At 36.1% G+C, this 21,239-nt stretch overlaps 2 protein-coding genes across 2 annotated transcripts in view; both read right to left on the bottom strand.

Annotated features, from left to right (window-relative positions):
• The window catches only part of KCNH5 (potassium voltage-gated channel subfamily H member 5), a 276,403-nt gene that overhangs the window by 188,615 nt on the left and 66,549 nt on the right, over positions 1 to 21,239 (bottom strand). The window contains exon 7 of the mRNA XM_041759197.1: positions 4,071 to 4,497. Within this exon, the coding sequence (XP_041615131.1) occupies positions 4,071 to 4,497 (427 nt within the window). The remainder of the gene's footprint in view (positions 1 to 4,070; positions 4,498 to 21,239) is intronic.
• LOC121493380 (transcription initiation factor TFIID subunit 12-like) lies at positions 8,524 to 9,173 on the bottom strand. The gene has a single exon (XM_041759195.1). The coding sequence runs from the start codon at positions 9,015 to 9,017 to the stop codon at positions 8,532 to 8,534; it is 486 nt and encodes a 161-aa protein (XP_041615129.1). The 5' UTR covers positions 9,018 to 9,173; the 3' UTR covers positions 8,524 to 8,531.

Genomic DNA, 21,239 nt, shown 5'->3' with positions numbered 1-21,239 from the left:
CTTCATGAGTCTTGACAGTTTTCTATCAGCTTCTTGGGTTGTTGCAAAGGAAACAAGCCATTAAATTACTAAGGACCCAAGGACTAAAAAGAAAATTAAAAGGCATCTCCCTGGACCACTACTGGCAATAGAAACTGGACTTGAGGCATAAAAAGAACACCAAAGTCAATAGGTAAAAAAATGTCAGAAACTAGTAAATAAACAGAAAATTACTGCTCAGGTGTTACAAGAAAATAACACAAACCCAGAAAAGAAAAGGAGCAAGTTTGAGATCAGGCCTTCATCTTGAAATCAAGATAGGAACTAAATAAACATTTAAAAAAGAAGAAGAAAGACATTTAGATATAGGAATATAATTGGCCATACATGAAGTAGAGAAAGAATAGAACCAAAATGAACCAAATGAAATTTTGAAAACTCAACTGAATCTACGTGAAAATTTTCAGTGTAGGTAGATTCAAAAGGTAGACAGTTAAAAGTAATGGGGGAAAGGGTTGTTGGTGCTTTTACTAACTAGCCTCTTAGAATTTATAACATCAGGGGCTTAGAGACTTAGAGTTGCAGCAATACACCTATAGGAGCCACTACAATCTCAGAGGCAGACATAGGTGAACTCAAGGCTTTCACAAAGGAATCAGAGCCAAAACGAAGAGTGTGCATTTTCCTGGCATGTATCTTCATCAGAGACCTAACTGGAGTAGATTCAAGAACAGAATATTCTCATTATAACCATCAAGGACATCTTCAATTTCACTCATTCATACATTCAACAAATTGAGATTGAGTATGGCATTAAAAATATCCAGTTTAGAAGCTGGTATACAGAAGCAAAAATAGGCAGACAAAGGCACTACTTTCATGGAGCTTGCATTCTGTAAATATGTTCTCAGGTCTTAATAGGTACAACAGAAGATTAAAGAGCAAGGAATAAGGGTGATTGGTTTTGGGTTGTTGGTTTTTTTTTTTTTTAATAGAAGGTACCATTTGGGAGGAACTTCCAAAAAGGTGATTCGAGTGGAGACTTGCATGAATTCATGGCATAAATCAGAGGAGGGATGTTATAAGCAATGGGGAAGCAAGTGCAAAGACCCTGAGACAGGACTGAGCTTAATGTGTTCATAGACAGCTAGATGGTTAACATGGATGTAAAAGAATAAGCAAGGGAGGAATAGAAGAAGGTGAAATAGGCAAGGCAAACAAGAGCCAAACCATTAATACTTTGATAAAAGGGGTAGGGAATCTAGATTTTATGTGATGTGCGATGGAAAACATTGCAGGGCTTCAAGAAAAGGAATGGTGTGATCTTATTTACTTTAAAAGGGCTACTCTCACTTTCTCTGACTGACTTATTTCAATTAGCATAATATTCTTTAACTCCATCCATCACTTCTGGGTAGAGACTGTGGGGCAAGAGTGAAAACAGAAGGAATATCAGAGATTACAGTAAATGTCCAGACCAGTGATGACTTAGTCTTGAGTGGTAACCTATAGAAGTAGAGAGAATCAATCAAATGTATTTTGAAGGTAAAACCAACAAAGCTTGTTATGAACAGATGCAATAAATGAGAAAAACAGGTATCTAGGATGATTCTCAGGTTTGGGGCCTGAGAAACCAACTGAATAGTGGTATCCTTCAACTCTATGCAGATTTTATTTTCCTATTACTTTTGGTTTAAAAATCTCAAGAACAAAGAAAGAAAAATCTAACTATGCTAGTCTATCTACTCTGCAAAACAGTCTGGCAATTTCCTTTAAAAACTAAACATACATTTATTATGTGTCCCAACAATGTCATTCCTGGGTATTTAACCCAGAGAATTGAGAACTTATATCCGAACAAAAAACTGTACATAAATGCTTATGGCAGATTTCTTTGTAATAGCAAAAACTGGAAACAATCAAAATGGCTTTCAGTAGATGCACAGTTAAACAGTGATCTATCCAACCATGAAATACTACTCAGCAACAAACAGGAACAAACTATTGACACACTCAACAACTTAGATGGCTTACAAGGGGTTATGGTGAATGGAAAAGGCCAATTTCAAAAGGTTACATTTTGCATGACTCCACTTGCATAACATTCTCAAAATCACAACATTATATAGATGAAGAACAAAACAGTAGTTGCTGTGGCTTAGGGATGCTTTCGGGGAAGGGGCAGACATGACTATAAAGGAGTAACATGAGGAAAGGATGGTTTGGGTAGTGATGGAACAACTCTGTATCTTAAGTTCAGTGGTAGTTACAGGAATCTATATGTGATAAAACAATACAGAATTATATACACATATCGTACTAGTGCCAATGTTGATTATACAAGATGTAACTATTGGAGGAAACTAGGTAAAGTACACAAAAGCCTTCTCTATACTATCTTTGCAACTTCCAGTGAATTAATAATTGCTTCAAAATAATTTTTTTTTTTTTTTATGATAGTCACAGAGAGAGAGAGAGAGGCAGAGACACAGGCGGAGGAAGAAGCAGGCTCCATGCACCGGGAGCCCGATGTGGGATTCGATCCCGGGTCTCCAGGATCGCGCCCTGGGCCAAAGGCAGGCGCCAAACCGCTGCGCCACCCAGGGATCCCTCAAAATAAATTTTTTAATCTATGTTCAAGTACAAGGCAAAATGCATTATATAAATACTGAAAGTAGTATGGTAATAAATATCACATCTGACAAAATGTCATCTTCTGAATTTATAATGCAGCAATACATCTTACCACTTTAGGTGTGTAGGAAACAGTTTAATTAATCATCAGGATCTCTTTGTATGTAGGAACATATTTCCTCCTAAAAGCCCCTGAGGCAGACAGCACTTGGCATTCTCAGTCTACTACTTTATTTCTAAACAGCAAGTAGAACCTGTGCATTCTTGTTTCTGTACCTGCACAAAGGCATATAGAGAGACTGAAGCTAAACTGCCAACACTGGTGCTCCAATAGATATCAAAAACTCTAAACTCTGAAAATGTTAAAACTGCCTTACATTGACCCAAGATATTGACCTTTCATGGGCCACCCTACACTCCTGAACTCTTAACATCTTTCCCATCAGTGTCAAAATGTTAACCTCGGCAATGTGGAATCTCAGAAAGAATGGCTTAGACCACAAACCAATAACCATGACCCAAAGGCTTAACAGATGCTAATAACACTAATCATACCTCTACTGTAATGATCTTAAGGTTACTCTAAGGGTCAAAACTAGACTTGCATAAATCATCTAAGTCAACTTGAAGGCACAGATGATGGTGAAGTCTCCCTCAAAATCTTCTTTTAAGACAGCTTTTTTGATATGTATCTTCTTAATGTTCTGATCTTCTGACACAATCCGTTTCCAGTTTGAGTGGAGAACACATGGTCTTTCACTCCTTTAGAGAACATTCTATTCTCAAGAACATCATCCATTTAGTACTCAGGTATGCCTGCTAAATCCTGAACATTTTTGTCATTGCCAAATGAGCCTGCATTTACTAATGCTTTCATTCTCTCAAAGGGGCATATATTCCCCTTTGAGTGTACTTTGAATTCCCCTTTTTAGAGTGTACTGAAGACTAGATTTAAAACTTTTTTATGAGTCTTAATTATAAAAAAAAAAACATAAAACTATCCTGAGATCAACGTTAGTCAAGAACTCAATTACTAACTAAAGTATTTTCTAAACTATGTATCTCCCATCGTATCCTGTCTGGTTTTTTTGGAATTTAACATTGCCAATAAAACCAATGGGATGTGCCAGGTGCTGCCTTTCTAGATGCTGGTCTCCCTTGGAAAGAACTCTGCCAGATATGATGCTGTGAACAGAATTAAAGAGTTCCCATCCTGATTTTTGTATCACTCTATCCACACTGTTTTTCATGTGTTAATACATTCTAAAAAGTAAAACACATTGTTTTGCATTTTATTTTCTAAGGCTGAATAAAAATTAAACCAATGTAAAATAACAATGGATTAAAAGCCTTTCTGAGGACAAAGTAGTTTCATTTTAATCATGTTAGAGATTGTAGCCTGGAAAACTGCCAACAACAATAATTTTTTAATTAAAAAAGAAAAACAAGATACTTACAGCCAACCATCATCATGGCCACTGAAAACATCTTCTCCACATCTGTAGTAGGAGCTATGTTTCCAAATCCTATGGTTGTAAGGCTTGTCATGGTAAAGTAGAGAGAGGACACGTACAGAGAATCCTTGCTGGGTCCTCCTTCCCATATCCCTGCACTGGTATTATATCGATATGGAGTCCCAATGCTCAAGGCCAGCTGGTAGAGCCAACTGTCTATTTGGATGGTGTTCGTCACTTCATCGATGACCTCATAGTCCCCAATGCTGTACCATATACAGGCCAGCCAGTGGGCAACTAGTCCAAACACACATACCAGGAGCACAAGGACTGCTGCTCCATATTCTAGATAATGGTCCAATTTCCTAGCAACACGGCCCAGTCGCAAGAGACGCACCACTTTTAAAGAACTGAAGAGACTGCTGATTCCCTAAAGAAAAGAAAAGAAATGACATGACACTTTCAGAAAAGAAAAGGCTGGGAAACAATTCAATGGTTTACCTTCATGAACTTAATTGACCATGTATACACCAAGAACATTCATTTTAAGTAAAAAAAAAAAAAGGGTAAAGAAACTTTTTTTAAAAAAAAGCAGATTTTCCCACCAAGAAATAAGATATTTCTGAATAATTAAATAAGACAACTTTTCATTAGCTAAGGAAATTGCTCAAATGCAATATATACAGAGTATAGAAATAGGATGATGAAATCAGACCTTTTATCACTTCTTCCTATGAAACTTTTCCTCTACTTGAAACCTTTATTTTTATTTCTCACTTTATAATAACCATGAGCACCAAACTTCTGAGAAAGGAATCCCAATCTTACTGGCAAGCAAACAGGAAATACTTCTGTGCATATGAGGAGAATGAGCAAGTGCCATTGTTGCCTCCACTACCTCCAGTCACAGTCATGATAAGCACTAAATTTGTAGAGCTCTGAAAAAGTTAGGAGTTGAACGTAGAATGGGTACATAATCTACAAAATCCAAAATCCTATCATCCTCTAGCAATAGTCATAGAAAAGAATACCATAAGGGATATAAGATAATTCATATTTTGCTGAGAAGCTTAAAATCCAAATACAGCACTATCCAATTGCAAATATAGCATACATTTTCTTCAATCACTCCAAATCCCATAGTTATTTTTTGGAGGGGGAAGATTATAATAAGCCATGTGGGGAAAGAGGATAAATTCATTCCTGATACAGGAAAGATAGAGCTGTGATCAGGATGCCTCTCATCTATCACTCTCAAATCTCATGAAATTTATGACTCTATTATTGCTAATTCTTTCTCCCAGGGAAGAGACAAGGAGCCTAGTGTAACTCACTCTGAGCTTCCTCTGACCAACACAGAGGAACTGGTTGGTATAGTGAAACAGATGTGACATTAGTAAGACTCTAATTTTGGCATCATAAGGTTCTTGATAGTTCAAGTAAAAGGGTTAAGAATGTATTTGGTTATGTTATACTCCATGTGGTAGCATATGGCTGAGATATTTCAAAATAAATATTTGAAAGAGAAGCAAGAACAAGAGACCTTGTGGAAATAAAAGAGTAGCAGGAGCATTTTGACAGTTTTCTGTCTCAAGCTCAATACCTCAGGCCTGGCTCTATTTCAGTTCCTACTCTCAAATGTTGTGGCATTAATGCAGCCTTAAAATAAACTCTCATTTTGCTTGAACACTTGAGGGGGGAAAACAAATATCAAACTTTAGGCGGCTAAAAAAAAAACTAGGAAAATTCAGAAGATGAATTGGCATAATTCAGTGACATAAGATGATGAAAGGAAAGAAGGTTCAAGAGAACTTGGAAGCTCTCAGAAATGGAACCAGGTAATCACAAGTAACAAAGACAAAAAATAAGCATTTATTAAGCACTTCTACAGCCCACCTCTGCATTAGGCCCTCGGGGCATTAAAATAAACATGCCTTGCTTTTGTTCTAAAGAAACCCATAGTCCAATGCATGACAAACTCAGGACTAAATTAAAAAATAAAACCAGTGTTGCTACAGATGTTGTTCTCTACTTAGCTTAAAATGCTAAAAGAACTATGATACTTCTGATAAAATACTGCACAGAAAGGGTGCCTGGGTGGCTTAGTTGGTTCAGTATCCAAATCTTGACTTTGGCTCAGGTCACGATCCCAGGGTTGATGGAGCCCCAAGTCGAGCCTATGATGAGCTCTGTGTTGGGCTCCATGCTGGGTGTGAAGCCTACTTAAGATTCTCTCCCTCTCTCTAAAAAACAAAACCAAAAAAAAAAAAAAAACTGCACAAAGAAGTTATTTCTACCTGATTTTTCTCTAGAAACAGAAAAGAAAAACAAAAAGAAAAAACAGAGAGGAAATCTTTATCTTCATTGAAACTAAAAAACAGTTACCACTCTCAGCTAGAATGCTAAGAATCAGGACCTCCTAGAATTAGGTCCCAATGCTGGGAGGACATGCTCCCCTGATCTCTGACAGGCAGAACTCTCCAAGAGGAGGTGGTCCACCCTGCAGGGTCCCTGCATAGGACCCCACTTATTCAAAAAGCATCATTTTCTATGGCCATGTCCAACACTACTGAAGCATTAAAAAATATTTTGTAAGCATTATAAACTCTGCCACAGGTTCTGTGATACCACTTTCTCCTGAGTTTTACCAACTGCCCAACTGATATCTCTTTCAAAATCATTTTCTAGGGCTACCTCTCTCCATGCTTCTATGATGTGTTAGGATTCTTATCATGATTATCCTCAACACTCTTCGGTTGACCTACTGCATGTGCATGATTCAACTGACTCCTATATATGGAAATCACCAGTCTCCTTCTTAGCACAAAACGCTGTCACAGTAGCCAAATACTCACTATACATTTCAATTTAAATGTCTTCTCCCCACCGAGGCATAGCCATGGCCCACTGCATGGGTATGTGGAGGCCCCAAAACTCTGTAGAGTCTGTACTCTCTAATACAGACCCAACTCACTGGATTCCCACAACAGCAGAATTCCTATCTCCATTGTTCATATGAGGACATTGAAGCTTAGACATAGTAAATGACTTGTCCAAAGTCACAGAGCTAGAAAAGAATGGAAGCATCACTCAGACCTAATCCCTCAGATTCTTAGCACATTTCCCACAACAACCAACTGCTGGGGAGTCTTCCTGTCCTTACCCCAACAATCCTTGCAATATTCATCTTTCTAACACACAGTACCCTCTAGGGACTCATCCCAGACATTACATTAACCACAAACTCCAGTGCAGACCTTCAGGAGGTGCCCAGGCCCGCCTCCATCTGAACTGCCAGGTCATTTCCCACCATGCCTTTGCAAAGCCATAGTGCTAGGGCCAAACCAAACTCCTGTTTCCTCCAAAACACAACCCCAAAGTTTCACCTTTGAATCTGTCCAGGGTATTCCCTTCAACTACTTATAAAATCAGAAACTGTTATTCAAAATGAATAATATGCAAGTAGGCAAGTTTGCTTTATTTGGAAAGTTGCTTTAACTTTCTTTTTCTCCCTTATCTTGTATCAAAGAGAATTTAATGCAATCATTATAACCAAAACTCAAAGTGAAAGGACTTGCTGTTAAAATGTGATGAAATAATAACTAATCTTCAATAAAGCAAGAAGGAATATCCAATAGAAAAAAAGACTCAAAAAATGAGATGAAATACTTAAAACTTGAAATATTATAAATTTCCATCTCCAGTAGGATGGATAAATACATAATCACACATTCACTCAATGGAATGCTATCCAAAAATAAACATGAACAAAGTATCTATATACAACAAGAATGAATCTAAAAAGCATCATATTGAGCAAAAAGACCAGATACAGGAGATGATATACCATATGATTTCCTGTATAGAAAGTGTAAAAAACAGGTGGAACTCCTCTGTGGAATTAGAAGTCAATATAGCAGATCCTTATGCTAGGGGACGGATAGTGACTATGATGAGCATGAGGAGAATCATGGGGTTCTGGCAACATTCTGTTTCTTAATATGACTTATAATTACTAAGTATGCTCACTTTTTGAAAATTCTTTGAGCTCCACACTTAAAATTTTAATTTTCTTTAAGTATGTTATATTTAAACATAAAAAGAGTTATGGAAAATCCAGCAGCCACTGCTCTGTTAACACTTCACCATAGTACATAATTCAAATTAATTATTAATTTTTTTTCCAGTATTCAATCACTTATATAATAAACCACAAATAAAATCTTCTCTGGAAGATACATTGCTCTTCTTTGAGACGTCAGGGAAAAGGGACTGGAAGTTGGGGTAGGAGGCTTCATTCTTTTGGCAGATCCTCTCAGTCATTATAGATATTGCTGCACTGTTAATAAAAAATATATGCTTCTCTGTAAAGCATTAAAAAAAAAACCCAAGGATGAGATGGCTGAGGTCTCAGCTCAAGTATCTCCAAATACACTGTTGTGCATCCCCTGACCTTTCCGTGTGTTATTTCTTGGTTGTTTTCCGGATCAATCCCATTCTCTGTTTGTGGGCCTCTGTGGTGCAAGCCTTTTTGTAGGGTCGGATTTCTTCAGAGCCAAATCCCGGGATCCACATGTTCCACTGGCGTTCTAGATGCAGCTGGACATCTTTCACCTCCAGGGTGCTGGACTTGCGATGCCGAGCAAGCTGGCAGGCTGCTGTCACCACACTCTCAATAAAATCATCAGCAATCTGCAGCAGCATCTCCTCCACATCTTCATCCAATTGCTCATTAGGATCCACTTCTCTTACTAAGTCTTGTAATTTCTTCTTGGTCAATACCTGATTGTTTTCAGGGCTGAGACGCCCTCCTGTCCCAGGAGTGCCTGGTATCTTTACCACTGTAGTGCTATTGGCCATGGAGCCTTGTGGAGGGGTGCCGGCTGGTTCCGGTTTTATGGATGAGAAATTGGAGAGGTTGATTAGGGCTGAGGGGCCAAACTGGTTCATAATCTGCCGAGCTTTGGACTTCAGCTCATAGAGCTTATCGAGATCCTGTTTCTTTTTGGAGCTGTGAGGACCAAGGCCAATCAAAGGCAGCAGCGTCTATCTCCCCATGATATGCGGAGACTGCCCCAGTGAAGCGTTCGTCTCAGCAGCCGGTCTGACTGCTCAGCCCAAATTAATTATTAATTATCTCTTCTGCATCATGTGATTTTTTTGAGGAAGGGGAGTCATATTCAATATTGTATTAAAACAAGAGACTTTCCTAACTGGGGTTCCTGGGTGACTCAGGGTTGAGCATCTGCCTTTGGCTCAGGTTGTGATCCCAGGATCCCAGGATTGAATCCCGCATCGGGCTCCCCACAGGGAGCCTGCTTCTCCCTCTGCCTATGTCTCTTCCTCTCTCTCACTCTGTGTCTCTTGTGAATAAATAAATAAAATCTAAAAAAAAAAAGAGAGAGAGGGAGAGAGAGAGAGACTTTCCTTATTTATGACTCACTCTCCGACTTTTAGAGTGACCAGAGCCACAAATTGTATTTAATTCCTTGTTTAAATTTTAATTTCCAAAACTAATTAATTAATTAATTAATTTGAATTTCACTCATAGAGTAATACTGGACACTTCTGAAGGCCAATCCTCAAAAAATGCTCTCCTTCTATATTATCACCTTTTTGAAAACAAATTCTTGAGTTTGTACTTTCTGCCTGTTCTATCTGCTCATTTATTTTCTGCTTCATTTCACTACACACTTTCCAGTCCTTCTGTGCCTTCCTCTTAAGTCCAGCAGTTTTCTGCCTCTACCCCAACCTCTGAGCTCTTAACACACAATCCCTGGGGTTCCACAGGTAGAAGAGAATACCAAACACATGAAACAGAGAGAACACAGCAAGGCTAATGGAGAACCTTCAGCCATCAGTCTTCCGCCTTTCCAACTAATTTCCTTACTTGACAAGCCCCTCGGGCCACAGGAGTGCAACAAACAATATCCAGAAGGCATCTCTGAGTTATTAGCTCCTCAATACTTTTATAGATCCTTACATTAAAGAGATGTGGATGTAATTAGCATAAAAATAATGTATTTCAATGATAAAGCCATTTAAAATACAGATCAATCCCTTCACTGAATCATCACTAATGATAGTAGGCAAATGGCTCAGCTAATATTTTTTTCTACTTTCTTCCCTTTTTGCTTTATAAAAGGGATGAAAAGGGATGATCCAAGAACTTTCTTATCCAAGGATATGTGACAAATAAGTGGGAGTGATAGAGCAGAAATACAGATTTATAATACCCAGTGCATGGTGTTTCACCTACATCTTGCATTCCCACACACAGGATGTTGTGATAGATTGTTTGCAAGGAAAGAAAAAGAGTTGTGATTATTTTCCTTCCTGTACCCACACCCCTTGGGTGACTTTGCAACTTCTACCTTCAAGAGATAAGATCTATTTCCCCAACCCTTGAGTCTGAGCTGGCCTTAGGACTTGCTTTGGCCAACAGCATGTGGCATAAATGACATCATGCCAGTTCTAAGCCTAGACCTCAAGAGGCACAGCACCTTCACTCACAGTCTTGGAACCCAGACTACATAATATGTGAAGAATACCTACTACAAGGATTTTGAAAGATGAGAGACCACAGAAGCAGCCCTCTGAGTTATCCATTTGACCCATCCCAGATCTGTCAGCTACCAAGCAACTCAGCAATCTACCACAAACATATACGGGTAGACTCAGCTAAGTTAAACCTAGCCCAGGTTAGCAGAACCACCTAATGGAGTCAAAGACTTGTGAGTTAAATAAATGGTTGTTGTTACTATTCACAAAGTTCTGGAGTAGTTTGTTATGCAGAGAAGAAAGCTAACTGATACAAATGTGGGAGAAATACATATATATGTTTATATACATAGAATTACATACTTGGTATGACTTAACACTGAGACAATATATATATATCTATTAGATACAAAGGACCCATTTTAATAAGATTATCCAATATAGGTAAAATATGGGTATGTAAAATAAAATTTAATATATAAATGTTAGATATTATTTATCTTTTATACTGGGAAATGTGTCACTATTTTGCTTTGATTAGATTCCTGCCAATGACTATTCCATGAAAATAGAGAATATTATTTCACATATTCCCTAAATATTTTTCAAATCCAACCTCACCTAAAATTTTTCCATCCCCTAGGTAAATTTATTATCCATGTATATGAGGCTTCCAATACCTTGGCATCACTGTTTCTTCCCCAACTCCTCTCCAATAACCTTTCCACTTTTCCACAGACACTCACTCCCATGGTCATAATCTGAAATTTGTCACATCCTAAAAGTTTTTCCAGCTCTTAAGTCTTAAAATCAACCACCCTGCTATCTGACCATTTCCTCTTCTCTGTTAAGCTAACTGGTCCAATCACAACTGCAATAGTAGTTCAACCTTATTAAAACTCCAGTCCACCAACAGATCTAGTTTTTCTCAATCTGTCAACTCTCTCCATTCTCCATTCTCTTCTTTAAGTGGCCCCATAATGGCAGTAACAGCATACACCTTGAATTCCTTAACATTTCTGTCTCTTCATTATAACCTCTATCAAAATAAAATCCTAGCTCAATTATCAGTTTTCTTCATGCCTGTATTAACTATCAAGGAGGTCATAATCTTGAACATATAATAGGAAAGATTGACTCCACTATAAACTCATTATCATTAATCTTAAAGCATCTCTCAACTATCTAGTAACTTTACTGCTTTTCTTATGAATTCATGCACTATTTTCCAAACTTTCTCTACTCTGCTCAAAATCCCAACCATTCCCCTCTTCAACTATATTTTTCCCATAGATATTTAAACATTTTATGTGTATCTCATTGAAAAATAAATAAATAAATAAATAAATAAATAAATAAATAAATAAATAAAGTTTGAGAGAAACTTGCAAGAAACTCCACCCTTCCATTTCAGACTATGTCTCTGGGCCTCTTTTAATATCTAAGCAAATGTCAGTATTAGATTGAGCAAACCAAAAACTGAGAAGTATTCTTGTCACCTCTCTCTGACATCCTCAGCACCCACTCTATCTTAAAAGCTTATCAATTTTAGCTCCTAAATATCTCTCAGATTTATCCATTTATTTCCATCTCCACTGTAACCATCTAAGACCACGCTCCTAGCATCTGTCTCCTGGATCTATAGATTTATAAGTTGTGAGTCATTTACTTGATCCCAATCTTCTCTAAACACTATATGAGTTACCTTTCAAAATCATTTTCAGTTTAAAATTGTAGGATGGCTTCCCATTGTTCTAAAATCTGTTTTGGTTCACACACACCTGCATAGTGTGGCCCTTGCCAACCACTCTAACCTCATCCTTCAACACTCTTAAGCTCACTCTTCATCCAACTTTCCGTTTTTGGGTATGTCATGCTTCCTCAAACACAGGGCCTATGCACTTGTTAATCTTTCATGCCTTCTACCTTAGCTTAGCTAGCTCCACTCATACTTCAGATCTCAGCTCAATCATTGCTTCTTCAGGGAAACTTTCCTCTCTAGTCTAGGTCAGTTTATTTTGTTATATAGTCTCAAAGGATCATGTACATTCTCTTCATGACATTTGTCTGTTTGTGATTGTGTATGTTTTGTCCATCCTTTTATTCCTAGCATGTTCTTTAGCACTCCCTTGCATGTAGTAAGTACCAAATATTTATTGAAAGGATGAATACATTATTTAAAGAATAAACTACCCAATATATAAATCTTTCATAATAATTTCTGACTCCTCTACCATTGATATTGGAATTAATAATTAATAGTTATATCATCTTCACAGATAGCACCATCAGGCAACTAGATAAAAACCACAAAACAATAAGTTCCATTTCCTAAGCATTGGTTTTTTTATTCTAAATAGTCTGTGTACATGAATGACTACAAAGTGCATTTCCATTTTCTTTTGCAGAATACAATCTAAAGACTGAAAGAAAATTACAAAGTACATTTGTTATCTGAACCTTTAACACAGATAACAAATTCTATTGTCTCCTTGCTATCCAAAACTCACTTCTCCAAATCCTTCTACTAAGACATCCATGGAGAAATAATCCTAACTACTCCATAAATTAGTTAAATGCTTTAGAGAGGATCTTAATTTGGATAACTTGTACATACCACCTGTTCTAGCAATTTATATTCTCAGAACACAGTGGCAGAGAGAGAGAGAGAGAGAGAGACTAAGAGCAGACACCTATCTTCAGCAATACCAATAATGTACTAACTTTTTAAATCTTTCTTTTTTTTAAGATTTTTCATTTATTCATGAGAGACACAGAGAGAGAAGCAGGCTCCCTATGGGGTTTTTAAGTGCTTCTTATTGTGGAAAAGACTTTCTCTTTAATATCCATTGGGTTCACAGTGAATATAAAGCATAACCAAAATACATACTCTAAAAAGAGGTATATTGCCCGAAGTTTCAAATTTTTTTCAAACGTAATGATACATGTACAAGCAAACTAAGTTGGGGGATGTTTTAAATCCTTCAATAACCCATTGTTGTCTTTACAATAATCCAAATGCCTTAACGCAACCTGCCTACTTCTACACTCTCACCTTGTGCATCTCTGTATTCTGTTCTCTATACTCCAGTCATAGAAAACTTCATTCTTTTCTTCAAAAATGCAATATTCTCTCATCTTGTGGATTCTAAACATGATATTTAAAACACTCTCCAGAACCTGCTGATCACCCCTTTCATCTGGTTAACTCCTACTTATTTTTCAGGTCTGGGCTTAAATATTTGTCACCTCTTCAAAGATTTCCTTAACTATCCCCATCCTCAAATATGTTATGACCCTTGTTTTATAGTATAAATGCTTGGTCCAAGAAATGCTGAGAATGATGCAGGAGGCAGTGAAAGTTGCAGCAGAGAAAGGCTGAACTGGCCATGATGGACTATGTGGTAGTGAAAGTTCTGAAGATTCAGCAATGAGAGCAAAGAGAGAAGAGAAGGTACGAATTCAGTCAGTAAAGACAGGAAAGGACATCAACAGGACTAAATGAATCATACTAACAGTGGAACACTCAACTCAATAAATCCTGGAAAATAGAAGATTAAACAGTCACATTCTCCAAAATCATTTTCTAAAAGTTATCCTTTTCCAACAGTTAAAATGTGACAATGTTGTCGTTAAAGCTATAATAAAAAGATGAAGCAATCTCAAAGCAAGGCTATGAGACATGAAAAGAAGGTGGTCAAAGAGTAGCTCCTCTTTTGTAAGCTTTTTTCCTCCCTACCTAACTCTTCAGCCAAGCACTCACTTCCAGACTTATTCCCCTAATATTACAATTTAGCTGTGCCTTGGGCCAAGGTTTCTATGGCTCTCATGGTCTAGGACAATACACTAGTTCCTAAAGTCCCACTGCTTCTTTTCCAATGTTCTGAAAAATGTCTGCTTTATATTTTAATTCCCATCACTTCGGATTACTTGAGTGTCCTTTGCAACAACAACAAAATCTTAACAGCTACATTTAGCCCAGTACATGCTTTCCTGCATAGCTTATCTCCTGATCATCTCAGTCATTACCTGTATCTTATTGTCCTGTATTATTTCTATGTAGAGAGCTTATCACGCTCTGAAATTATATATATATATTATATTATATATATTATAAATATATATAGTTCTTAGATTTTCCATATATGTTCACTATCTGTTTTTCCCTACCAAAATAAAAACTCTGACCAAGATAGCCTTAATGCAGCTTATTTAAACTTTAAACAGGCTTTTTCCCCTGACTCTAAGCCTCTGGTCTCCCTTTTCTTATAACATTTACTTTAGAAAACTTTCAATTATACATTCTTTCTTTGCCCCTTTGAGATATAAATCTTCTCCCAGATTCTTGTCAGTTGTACAAGGCAGGAATGTCTTTTTTCAAGGACTTGGGAGCCATCCCTTTGAAATGTAATCAAGAAAAATAGCACCCCTATGTCTCAGTGTCTATGAGAGAGTAGGAGCCTAACTTTGATGACACCAATTAGCAAATACAGATGGCTTAATTACACTGACTAACTTCTTTGCCTTCTATTTCAGCAGAGTTAAGTTTAATCTCACTCCCCTGTTGCAATAGTTTTTAACAAAGTCTTTCTCCCCATTTTTAACAAGTATTCAGTGCAATTTCTCTTTCACAGTTCCATAAAGATAGGGAGGATTTGTATGTGCTTGTTCACTGCTGAGATTCCCAATATTTAGAATAAAGAAGTAGCTTAACATATATCTGTTGAATGAATGGATGAATGAAATCACATAAGGCTTTTTTTTTTTTTTTTTTTGCATTTAAAGGATGACTTTGGAGAAAAATGAAGCCCTCAAGTTATTCCTTTATGTTTCTGACTGCACCACTACATCTCAAAATTCAAACTAAGTACATAGCTTATTAATCACACCTAAGAAAAGAAATTCTCAGTCCTGGTGACATAACTTTATTACATGTACTGACAAGCCTTTGCATGTGGAAATGTTATTCCCTAAATATGATTACTTTCTGTATCAATAAAGGTGAAACTGTTGTTAAATATATGTACTACTAATTAAACTTTTGTTAGATTTTTAATATTGAATACAAGCAGTTTAAATGGCTCTAAAATTCTAGCATAACCATATTTGAGTTAAAAATCCTGCTAGTCTCAATTTGTAATTATCACAAAATACCTGTTGCTCAAGCTCCTATCCTCCAGGCCCACTCACTCACTGTGGCCAAAACAATTACAACATCTGCAAAAACTCAAAAACTTTTGAGTATGGTCACTCATACCTCAGTGTAAGTTTATGTATAAATGTGAATGTAACTGAAGGTGGCTGATTTTGACTAACACAATGACCTAAGCACAAACAAATCACAGTGAAAACAAGCATCTTCTGGAAAAATGCACACCAGATATTTGACTGTAAATTCCATAGTTGTATCTCCAATGCTGACCAAGTAAACATTCAGACTCATAAGACTGACATCAACTGTTCTCAGAAGACTCAGAAGGATACACAGCAGAAATCACTGGTTATTAGTAGGGCAACAGAAGGCATTCTCTTCTGAAAGACTTAAAATCATAGCTATCTATTTAGCAGTCCACAGAGCTAGTTGTGCCCTTTTCCCAAGAGGACAACTCAAAAGTAAGCAAAAGAGACTGAATTGGCAAGTACTAGGAGCACATTGACTTAAAGACTAAACAACTAACACTGTGATGACACACTCAGCCTGAAACTATACTTTACTGTTTATGTTAACATGACTGTGCTAGTCCTCTGTCTTCCTTAGCTTGACTTTATTTTTCCAAGACTCTCCTGCCCAGGCAAATGACTTGATTTTTCATCATTGGAACTTCCCAAAGACCCATTAGCTCTTCAGCAGAAAGCATAAACAAATAGTTTATGCCCTAAGATCCTTTGAATTCTTTGCCTCAAAATCCTCACCTTACCAATCCTGAACTATTGTACCATGATCCTTGAACTTTACTCAATCTTAATTCTTGACTTGAAGAAGAATTAAAAGATGCTAAAATAGGGTCATCCATACACTTTACTCTGAGTGTATAGGTGAAAGTCAATCTAATCCTCAGCAAAAATATAAATGGTTTTTAATTGTTATTAGAATCACTAGTGTTGGTAAGGTACTTTCTCAAGCAGAGAAGAACTGGGAGGTATACAGGACTTAAAACTGTAGCTAAAGTTTTTTAAAGCAGGCTACTAACAAATCTATGTCCTGAATAGAAAGTAGAATTACCCCAAAGTAATACATGAGGATTTCATCATAGTAGAAGTCTCATGTCCTTCAGAGTGAAGAAAGTTATGAGGATAAAGAGGGACATTGCATAATGATAAAATGGTCAATTCCCCAAAAGGTAATGTATATGCACCTAACAAGAACATCAAAATATGTGAGGTAAAAGCTAGTAAACTGCTAGGAGAAATAGATAAATCCACTATTATAGTTGAAGACTCCAATGCCTCTCTATAAGAAATGGTCAGATCTAGCAGACAGAAAATCAGTAAGGACATAGTAGAACTCAACAGCACCATGAATCAACTGGACATAATTGACATTGATTGACTAGTTTATACAAAAACAGCAAAGAAAACACATTCTTCTCAAGCTCACATAAAACATTACCAATACAGAACACATTCTGGGCTATAACACACACCTTAACAAATTTAAAAGAATAGAGATCATAGTGTTTGATTTTTATATGACTGAATTAAGCTAGAAATCAACAGAAGATAGTTGGAAAATCTCAAAATACTTGGAGACTAAATAGGAAATGGGTCAAACAAGAAATCTCAAGAAAAATTTTTAAAGTTTGGAACTAAATAAAAATACAACATACCAAAATTTGTGGAATGTAGTACTCTAAGTAGTACTTAGAGGGAAATTTATAGCTTTGGATGTAAATATTAGAAAAGAAGATCTAAAATCAATAAACTTCCACCTTAGCAAAGTGAAAAAAAGAAGAGAAAATTAAGTACAAGGAAGAAAGAAGAAAAGACATAATGAAAATTAGAACAAAAAAATCAATGAAACTAAAAATAAGAAATCATAGAGAAAAATCAACAAAACCAAAGCTTGTTCTTTGAAAAGATAAAATTAAGATTCTAGCCACATGTACTAAGAAAAAAAAAATAGGACACAAATTACTAACAAGAGAAATGAAAGAGAACATCACTACACAGACATTAAGAGGATAGTAACAATAAATTGCAAAGAGGGGCACCTGGATTGCTCAGTTGGTTAAGGAACTGGCTCTTGACTTCAGCTCAGGTCACGATCTCAGGGTCCTGGGATCAAGCCCTGCACTGGGCTCTGGGCTATGCACTCAGCAGGGAGTTTTGAGGATTTCTCTCCCTCTCCCTCTTTCACTCCTCTCTCTCCCTCTCCCTCTCTCTCTTTCTCTCTCAAATAAAGATACGAAATTTTCAAAAAATAGTAATAGAATACTATGAATAACTCTTGAAGAAATAGGCCAATTCCTTGAAAGATACAATCTGCCAAAACTCACACAAGAAAAAAACAGGCTATTCAAAGAGAACTATATCAAACAAATCAATTCAGTAATAACATTCCAAAATAGCACCAGACCCAGATGAGTTAATGGGTGAATCCTACCAAATATTTCAGTAAGAAATACACAATTTTCTACGATCTTTTCCAGAGGTGGAAGTAGATATGATACTTTCTAACTTATCTTTTGGATTATAGAATTACTCTAATACCAAAATCATCAAAGATATTATAAGAAAAGAAAACTACAGACCAATATTTCTTATGAACATAGATGCAAAAATCCTCAACAAAATATTGCAAATATATATTAAATCCAATATATCTAACAATATATAAAAATAATTATACAATATGGCCAAGCATGCATGACTGGTTCAACACTCAAAAATCAATTAAGGCAATCGATAACATCACAGACTAAAGAACAAAAATCACATAATTATGTCAATAAACGCAGATAAAGCATTTAAATAAAATATAATAATAATTCACGATGAAAACTGGAAAGAGACGACTGTCCTCAACTTGATAAAGAACGCTTACAAAAAATCTACAGCAAACATTATAATCACATAGATACAAGTTGTATATGAGGAAAACCACAAAATTCTGATGAATGAAACCAAAGAACTAAATAAATGGAGTGATATCCCATGTTCATAAAGAGGAATACTCAATATTATCAAGATGTCAGTTCTCAGGGTGCCTGGGTGGCTCAGTTTGTTAAGCATCTGACTCTTGATTTCAGCTCAGGTCATGATCTCAGGGTTGTGATCATGGAGCCTGCTTAGGATTTTCTCTCTCCCTCTCACTCTGCTTCTCTCTTTCAAATAAATAAATAAATCTTTAAAAAAAAAAAAAGATTTCAATTCTTATCAAATTGACCTATAATTACAACACAATCTCAATAAAAATTCCTACAAATTATTTTGTGGATATCAATAAACTGATTCTAAAGTTTATATGTAGAGGCAAAAATTGTGCAGACTAGCCAACACAATATTGAAGGAGAAGAACAAAACTGGAGGGCAGATACTATCCAACTTCAACATTTGCTGTAAGTCTATAGTAATCGAGATAATGTGGTGAAAGTAGAGACAAATCGATCCACGGGACAAAATAGAGAGCCTTAGAAATAGATCCACATAAATATAGTCAACTGATCTTCAACAATGGAACAAAGGTAGTCTTTTCAACAAATGTTACAACTGGACATCCAAATGTAAAAAAAATGAATCTAAGCACAGTCCTTAAACCCTTCATAAAAATTAACTCAAAATGTATAATAGACCTAAATTTAAAACACAAAACTAAAATTTCTAGAAGATAACATGGGGGGAAAAAAATCTAGGTTACCTTGGTTTTGATAACTTTTGAGATATACCAAAGACATAATCTGTAAAAGAAATAATTAATAAAATGAACTTCAGTAATATCAAAAATTATGTTTTATGAAAGACACTATGAGAAAACAAGCCACAGACTGAGAGAAAATATTTGTAAATGACATATCTGATAAAAGACCATTATATAAAATATACAAAAAACTCTCAAAATTTAACAAGGAGAAAATTTAAAACGTAATTAAAGAATGAGCAAAAGATCTGAACAGACACCTAACCAAAGAAGATATTGATGGAAAATAAGCATATGAAAAGCTGTTCAACATCTTATGTCATTAGGCAATTGCAGATTAAAACAACAGGAGATACTACTACACATCTAGTAAGATGATCAAAATCTAAAACACTGACAACACCAGCTGCTGGTGAGGATGTGGATCAGTAGAAACTCTCATTCATTGCTATGAAAATGCAAAATGGTACAGCAGCTTTGGAAGATAATTCAGCAATTACTTAGAAAATTGAACATAATACCCCCATATGACCCAGCAATTATGTTTCTTGGAATTCATCCAAACAAGTTGCTAACTTACTCCTACACAAAAACCTACACATAAAGTTTACAGTAGCTTTATTCATAATTGCCAAAACTTGGAAGCAACCAAGATGTCCTTCAGTGGCAAAATAAACTGGTATATCCAGACAATCTATTATTATTGAGCTCCAAAAAGAAGTGAGCCATAAGCCACAAAAAGACATGAAAGAATCTTAAATGCATATTAAAACATGGAAGAAGCCAATATGAAAAGGCTACATACTGTATGATTCCAACCATATGACATTCTGGAAAATGCAAAACTATAGAGACAGTAAAAGTATCAGTGATTGCTAGGAGTTAGGAGAGAGGAAGGAATAAATAGGCAGAGCACAGAGGATTTTTAAGGCAGTGGAAGCATTCTGTATGACACTGTAATGGTGGACACATGTCATTATACATTTGTCCAAATCAATATAATATAAAACTATGGATTTTGAGGATAAAAATGTGTCAATGTAGGTTCATCAATTGTAATAAATGTAGCACTCTGGTGGGGGATGCTGGTAATGAGAGAGTCAGTGGCGGGAGGTGGGGTGGGAGGTGCAATCTCTGTATGGAAAATCTCTGTACCTTGCTCTCAATGTGGCTATGAATTTAAAATTGCTCTTAAAGTCTATTATCAGCTGTGCAAACACACTGATAAGAAAAATCAATCAATTCCAAGGTGGACTAGACAGTGTTTCTATGGATTTAATTAGATTAAACCTAGGAAAAGTAGAAAAAGAAATATTAAATAATCTCTACCTGTACCACTCAAACATTATTTTAAATCATCTGTAGGCTTTAATGAAAAAGTAATGGCTACCAAATTGTATTAAATAACAGTTTCTAACATGCTATATTTGGTAGACAGTCTGAGATTCAACAGAAGAGAGGGAGATCAGAGGCTAAAAAAAAGTCATAAAAATCTACAAGCATAATTAGCCTCTTTAATTTCCAATTCTTGATTTGCTGTCTAGATAAGAAACAAAAAATATGCAGTGTAAACAAAGTATGCTAAAACACAATAATTCATGTGGCAGCTTCACAAACATGATTTACAAAAAAAATAATTTAGAAATATATTTTCCATAAGATTTTCAGGAAATTAAAAATATTAATATATATCCACTTTCCAATAGCTGTCCCATTCATTTTGCCCCCTAAAACAATGCATAAGCGATCCTTTCCCCAATTTCAATTTGTCATGACCTAGTTTATCATGTTTACCACTTACTAATAGCACTCCC

Source organism: Vulpes lagopus, chromosome 6, assembly GCF_018345385.1.
Source record: "Vulpes lagopus strain Blue_001 chromosome 6, ASM1834538v1, whole genome shotgun sequence".
Classification (NCBI taxonomy): domain Eukaryota; kingdom Metazoa; phylum Chordata; class Mammalia; order Carnivora; family Canidae; genus Vulpes; species Vulpes lagopus.
This window is presented reverse-complemented; position numbering and strand designations above follow the sequence as displayed.

What these genes read in the sequence shown, in the direction of transcription:
- LOC121493380 (XM_041759195.1), bottom strand. Translation starts at nt 9,017, where the DNA reads ATGAACCAGTTTGGCCCCTCAGCCCTAATCAACCTCTCCAATTTCTCA.